Below are 7,500 nucleotides of genomic sequence, written 5' to 3'. Positions count from 1 at the left end.
TCATCCTGAAGGACATGCTTGTTCCCTCCACCAGTCAGCACCGTCAAGCAGCACAAACCTCCAACACTCACCATCCAAAAGCACAAACAACTCTCCCTCCACGTTGCTCACTCACAACAGTCCGCTGAGTCCACTTTGTGGATTGATAGAGATAGAAGTTTGGCTGCACTAATTTCAGACCATAATTGCTCTCAGCTTGGGGAAAAGAACAACTAATGTAGCGCAGAGAGCGATGAGCGCCGCACCGACGTGAAGCGGCTTCATTGACATGTGAGCTGGGGGGGGGGGGTGTGTAATAACAGAGGTACAACAGTACAACACGCTACCTCCATTGAGAATGCTGCAGGTTTATCTGCTCTTTCTGTATTTTCATTTAAAGCCAGATATGCTGGAAGTATGTCACATAAAATATGATTTCATGTCACCAATGATGACGCAGTTGTTGTTCTGTTGTTTTATGGATCAGCGGTTGAAAGCAAAACAACAAACAGACAGGAAATGAAGAGTGAGAAGAGAACTGACGTGGGCGGTACATACGCGCATGGAGAGTCCTCTCTCTCTTCTGGTGTGGAGTTGAGAAACGAGATGCAGGAGAGGACGCAACATTGGAGTCTGACAAACACACAGAACACACACAGAGAGAGAGAGAGAGAGAGATCCAAAGGGACGGAGAAATGGTCACTACAACACGCAGCTCAGATATGCAAACCAATGCTTCCCCGTGTCTTCACCGCAGCTTCAGCATCCTCTGATCATCCTCTGATCATCCTCTGATCATCCTCTGATCAACGCGCCACATGTATGCGTCATTCACCCGACAGAGAGCAGAAGAAGACAGAAACGGCTTCATATTTCTACGTTAGAAATATGGCTGGTTGTGGATGTTTCAAAGGCGGGTTTCAAAGTATGGAGTCATAAGAGCGCCATAACAATATATTAATATAATTATTTTATTTTTACATTTATTTGTTTTAATTTTAATTTTATTTAAATTAATTTTTTTATTTTAATTTTAATTTTTAATTTATTTAAATTTATTTTTATTTTTTTTTATTTTATTTTTATTTATTTTTATTTTAGTGCAGTCACAACAGTGGGATCTGTTGTTTTTATTATGGCACTACTTTTTGTGTCTGTCTGCCACGAGTCTTTGCACGTAAACTATAACCAAAAATCTGTTTTAGAAAATAGATAAAGTATCACAAAACATTATATGGATATTTTCTCACACCACTAGTCTAACGATGAAAGATGAATCGATTAAACGGTTTGAGTTTTGAACTTAAACGTGAATGTTTCTAGTTAATTTCCTCCTCTGTGACAGGAAACAGAACACCTTTGAGTTTGAGGACAAAACAAGGGTTTTGAGGAAGTCGTCGTGGGAAATATTGCTCAACATTTTTCACCGTTTTCTTACATTTGACAGACAAAACAACTCATCTGATTCTCTCTACTTCTACTTACCCTCTTACTGTTCTCTTGCACTTTCAGCTCCTGGGAATGAAACAAGCATGAGGCTTTCAGTTGAGTTCACTCTGAGAGCTGTGAGCCTCTACTGACACACGATGGACGTCACATTTAAACACAGCCTGCACAAAAACATGTTTTTGTTAGCGTGAGGTAGAAATATGAAGCGCACCTTTAACTTCTGAACCACCATGGAGACGCAGAGTTCTCCTAAGACGTGAGACGCCTGACACCAGAAAGAAGAGCGGCCGTCAATAATAATCATAAATGTACTGTGAAATTATAATATACAAACAACAACAAACGAGCCAAATGAAATCACCCAAAACGTCCGGTCTGCAGAGAGGTAGGAGGAGCAGGCGGCGTCTACCTGTGGAGCGTCAGAGGGTGACGGCATTAACGGGAGGGACGGAGAAGAATGGTGAATAAGTATGGAGGACAGGAGGACAGGAGGACAGGAGGCGTACCTGGCTGAGGAGCTGCCTCTGGTCTGTGGTGGGCTGCTGGAGTTCTGCTGGAGCACCTTCAGAGTCACAGAGACACAGGATTAACGTCAGGACAGAAGAATCATACCTCCTGAGTTCTGCACCGAACACGTAGGATCTCAGAAGCTCATGAAACCGTGTCGACTGTCGATCCGCGTCGACTCACATGTCAATCACTGGTGACCTCACGTCAGAGAGAAGACGGGTCGTCAGGTCAGAGGTCAAGACGGGAACGAGTCGCATCAGTTACAGAGAGCGACAACGACCAAGAGTGACAGAGATATACTAGATACTAGATATTAGATACTAGACAGACAGATAGACACACACAGACAGACAGATAGACAGATATATAGAGAGACACACAGACAGACAGACAGACACAGACAGACACATATATATATATATATATATATATATATATATATATATATATATATAGACAGACAGACACACAGACAGACAGACAGAGAGACACACACACACAGACAGACAGGCATATGGACACACACACACACACACACACACACACACACACACACACACACACACACACACACACACAGACAGACACACAGACAGACAGACACACAGACAGACACACACACACACAGACATATAGACATATAGACAGACAGACAGACGGATAGATTTACATGAGCAACAATGCAAGATAAAAAGTGAAACTTTCTGTTCCTCTCATAAAGAAGATCAGATGTTCTTCAGAAAACTTTTGTAAAGAGTTTCATCTCCTCAGATAGAACAGAATAGAACAGAACAGAACAGAACAGAACAGAACAGAACAGAACAGAACAGAATAGAACAGAACAGAATAGAACAGAATAGAACAGAACAGAACAGAACAGAACAGAACAGAATAGAATAGAGAGTGGTTACCTCTGCAGACCGGGATGGAGAGGACCAGCAGCGCTGTGAGGGTGACGCTGGCCGCGCTGAGGGGACTCACGGGGCTGCTGGAGGCTCCGCGCTGCGCTGCCTGGCTCTGGGTCTGGAAGGTCCTCATCTCCCCCTCTCTCTCTCTCTCTCTCTCCTTTTCTCACTCTCTCTCTCTCTCGCGCTGGCCTCTTTGTTTATCTTCTTCTTCTTCTTCTTCTTCTTCTTCTTCTGTTGTTGTTGTTGTTGTTGTTGGTATAGTGTCCGCTTGACTTCTTGCTCTTCTGAGAGTTTTCATCTCACGTCAGAGAGATATGAAGGCTCGCGGCACACACACCCTCTCTCGCGCGCACCGGGGCTGCGTCATTGGAGCTCCGCGCGCGTGAGAAGAAAAAAAAGTAGTTATTAAATTTGATCAACAGCAGCGCGTGAAGCTTTAGGTCGATGACGAAGCTGAGTGAAGTGTGAATTCCAAAGCTGGTGACCATCAGACAAGTATCAAGCAGTAGTTTATAAAAGTAGTTTACTTCAAAAATAAGAATAAACTTTATTTGTAGAGCACTCAGAAGACAAGAGATGAAGCACAGAGTGATTAACATGAAGAGGAAATAGACGGAATGAACAATTAAGAGACGAAAGAAGATGGCAAATAAAACACGACAATAAACATGCAGCAGCATCAACAGGTTTAATATTAAGACAGTGTTGTTCGTGCACTGATTACTTCAGACTAGAGGACATAAAACATTTATTTTACTTCTTTGTTTGTTTACGTCTGTAGATTCTACTAAATTCACCAAAAGTTACCATCACATAATGCCTCATTTGCATATTTAAACATGACATTTCAGAGAACTTGTAATACAATACATGCTGGTGTTGATGTGGGTGATGAAGTGGTGAAGTTTGATGGTGATATCTACTAGTTCATGTTGTGACCCTCTTCACCTGGAGACTCTTCTAAATGTCTGGACTTTAACTAAACGTCTCTTTAAAGGAGCTTTTCTATCAATGGAGTTTTTCTCACACTCTGATCCAGAAATCTCCACTTCAGTAGTTCTGACATCCACCAAACTTCACACCTTCATTCCTCTCTGTGTGCTGAAGCTTTCTACAGAGGGGTTTGTCCACACACCACTCACACACTCATTTATACTACATTTATTAATAAGAACATGGATGTTTTTTATGTCTATTTTCTGATTTATGGAGTGATACAAAGAGATATATTCCCTTTGTAGAAACCTTTGACTCTAATATGTCAACAACATTAAACAAGAATATTGAACCTGGTTTTATCAAATGTTTAGCACATATGTATTTCACAAAATAATGCACATTTCCATATTTAAACATAACATGTTCAGCAAACATGTAATAATTGTCTCAGTTAACATTTTGACACTATTTATTCACCTGCAGTGTCTCCCTGAAGACCTCAGGAAGTACCTCACCTCAAACATCTGCTTCTCTTTTGACTCTTCTTATCTTTAACGACTTTGATGCGTTCTTCCCTCGTGATGGTTACATTGTTACAACATTGTTTTGTGCGCTGTGGTTTGTTTGCCTGGATTTCATGACATTGTAACGCATGGATGTAATTTGAAGCTATTTCAGCAAACTTCATGTCAGAAACAGCCGCTGCATGTTGTTTTGAAAGGCTATTTTGCTGCTGTATGTTTCTGTTGATGCTTTAATGATATAAGTGCATATATACGCGCGCAGCAACCTTACACATAACTTCCTATAAATAAACCCTGAACCAACGTTTCTTTGACAATCCTGCTACAACTTTTAGTATCACAGATTTCCTCCGTCGCCAGTCATCCTCAACATTTACAAAAACAACATAAACACAATGGATTACATGCGAAAGCCCGTAACCTCAGTTTATCTCTTAAATAATATATATATATATATATATATATATATATATGTATATATATATATATATGTCAATGAATTTGTATATAATAGGTCAGTAAATACCCCTCTGGTGAATTTAGAAGCTTTTATGTGTTTAAAAAAAGGCGATTGCTTTGTGTCTAAAACTATTTATCTTTCTTCTTTTTTTTATTGACAAAATATAATATACAAATAATTTAGAAAAACATTAGTAGCACATACAGAACATACTGTATGTAGGTGGAATAATACACAGACAAATAATACAAAATAAGATTAAAGGACAATTACGTTGCAGAAAACAACCAAACAATTGACTTTGGGGACAGGTTGGACGGTTCATAACAAACATAATAATAATAATAATAATAATAGAAGTGCTTTATAAACCAGACTGATGTGATCCACTTTCTTGTTCTTTGTGAGGACTCTAGTTCTTTTTAATACAATGCTTGAGTTGTTTTTCCTCGTGGTCATGAGGAAAACATTTCTGCATAATATCTGTGATGGAAGATGTTATTTCACGCTTGAGCCACATTGTATCGATCAGCTGTAATACATACATTACTTCTTTTCTAAATTATATCATTAACACTCTTTACTCTGTCTTCCACCACGGTGGCATATTTTTTTGAGACACAATAGTAGTGTTATTGATAAAAGATTAATTTACATTTACATCAGTGGAGCTGAAAATGTATTTTTTAAGAAGAACTCGTGTTCTTATATCAGAAAGAAAAAGCATAATTTGTATGTAAATGTGTTCAACTCGAGGCTTTGGACACAACAGGTCAGTCCACATCAAAAGTATATAAACTGATGTTCATGTAATGAGGATAATTGTACGAAATATGACTTCATTGTAAACCTTTGTCTCATATTTCATAAATTCACACTATTAATGACAAAATGAATTGCCTTCATTATTTCAGAGACTCATTATGGATCATTACTAAATGATCTGTTCTCATATAAGTCAGGTAATGTGCTGGTCTTTGTGTGAAGCATGCTTGTGTGCTATCATTCATTTTGATCTGTTACAATAAACCAGAAGACATAATACAACTAGGAAGGTGCTGTCAGTGGAGTGCAGCTCTCCACCAGGTGCGTCTGCAACGACCACTGCTGCATTGTGGGAAGAAATTAATATAAAACTACAATTAGCAATCCCACTATCTAGACACCAAAGGGCTGTAAGACGTCGTGAAACACACTTTATTAAAAAAACAAGCAGCGATGTATGCAAGCATCGGGTTGAAGTCCTCATGTAAGATCATTTATACAATCTTTCCAAAAACAAAATTAAACCCACTGAGCAGTGGCGAGGTACAGCAGTTTGTTCTGTTAGCCGTTAGCTAAACACACTGGCCAAAATGCTAAAAATGGACAAACTGTGTCTTTGGCGTAGTAAGAGTAGCAACCGAGAGATACTCAGCAGTGTGTGTAATGGTAGTTCCGTTAGCTGTTAGCTGTTAGCCAAACACACCCTCCGAAACACTAAAAGTGAGCAAACTGTTTCCCCCCCGCTGGCCGCAGAGCAGTGACTGAGAGGCTGCAATGCACTCAGCAGTGTGTTTACTGGTAGTTCCGTTAGCTGTTAGCTGTTATCTGTTAGCTAAACACACCGGCCAAAACACTCAAATTGGACAAACTGTTTCCCCCCACTATGTCTTTGGCCAAAGAGCAGCAACCGAGAGGTACTCAGCAGTGTGTGTGTGTGCTGCTAGTTCCGTTAGCTGTTAGCCAAACACACCCTCCGAAACACTAAAAGTGAGCAAACTGTTCCCCCCCGCTGGCTGCAGAGCAGTGACTGAGAGGCTACAATGCACTCAGCAGTGTGTTTACTGGTAGTTCCGTTAGCTGTTAGCTGTTATCTGTTAGCTAAACACACCGGCCAAAACACTAAAATTGGACAAACTGTTTCCCCCCACTGTGTCTTTGGCCAAAGAGCAGCAACCGAGAGGCACTCAGCAGTGTGTTTACTGGTAGCTCCGTTAGCTGTTAGCTGTTAGCTGTTGGCCAAACACACCGCTTTGTTATCACTAGCGGCCCCTACTGGCCGAGGGCCATTTAAGAGTAGAGAGCGAGGAGTCCGAAGGAAGTCAATGGCAGTAGATAAAACTAGGTAACGAAAAGGTGTTTTGAGGGAGTGTGACTCACCGCAACCACCAGATGTCCTGCAGCGTGTCGCCATAACTGAGCACACAAATTATTATGCAATTTGCGGCAACAGAATGCGAGATTTGCAGGGGACAGACTTCAGAGGTGTACAATCACTCACGGACACGCGATCGACCGGATTCACATAGATACACCACGTGTTCTTTCGCTTCCATGCACAAATTAATTTTGTTTAACGACTTGCTTCTTCCCCTTCATTGCCTGCCGTTAAATACATACTAATTGCCGTACAAATGAAAGAGCATCTTTGGGGCGGGTTTGCTGTGGAAACAAGAAACGGACTTGACCGAAACAAACCTTTTGAAACCGGATGCGACTTCGTTTGAGGGCAGCAACAATTCGAGCGCATTGATAATTACAGCAATTCCAGGGAGTCATCACACTCATCCCCACCCTTGTCCTCCTCCTACACTAATCTCTCTGTCCTCTTTAATCTCCCACTTTTCCATATTATTCTGAATTAAGACTCAGCGGGCAAGCACAGAAACACGACAGGAGAGATGTGTTTTGCGGGAGCGTTCATTCGACGTAGCTCTCATTAACTAGACCGGATGTGTTTCCTCTGGAG

At 40.9% G+C, this 7,500-nt stretch overlaps 1 protein-coding gene across 3 annotated transcripts in view; it reads right to left on the bottom strand.

Annotated features, from left to right (window-relative positions):
* Window positions 1-3,129, bottom strand: part of nmu (neuromedin U) — a 4,072-nt gene extending 943 nt beyond the window's left edge. Inside the window, exons 1-6 of one of the 3 annotated variants that reach the window (XM_068725409.1) lie at window positions 2,850-3,129; window positions 1,935-1,990; window positions 1,790-1,837; window positions 1,640-1,693; window positions 1,465-1,494; window positions 523-612 (exon numbers count right to left, since the gene is read on the bottom strand). In XM_068725409.1, coding sequence (XP_068581510.1) covers window positions 523-612; window positions 1,465-1,494; window positions 1,640-1,693; window positions 1,790-1,837; window positions 1,935-1,990; window positions 2,850-2,976 — 405 coding nt within the window. In that variant the 5' untranslated portion in view covers window positions 2,977-3,129. The remainder of the gene's footprint in view (window positions 1-522; window positions 613-1,464; window positions 1,495-1,639; window positions 1,694-1,789; window positions 1,838-1,934; window positions 1,991-2,849) is intronic. The other 2 variants (XM_068725410.1, XM_068725411.1) reach the window with 2 other exon arrangements.
* Window positions 3,130-7,500: the final 4,371 nt, after the last annotated feature.

Source organism: Cebidichthys violaceus, unplaced genomic scaffold, assembly GCF_023349555.1.
Source record: "Cebidichthys violaceus isolate CVI_PGR_0920_01 unplaced genomic scaffold, fCebVio1.0.p SCAF_35, whole genome shotgun sequence".
In the NCBI taxonomy this organism is placed as follows: domain Eukaryota; kingdom Metazoa; phylum Chordata; class Actinopteri; order Perciformes; family Stichaeidae; genus Cebidichthys; species Cebidichthys violaceus.
Note: the sequence above shows the minus strand (reverse complement) of the source record. Positions and strands in the feature narration are given on the sequence as shown.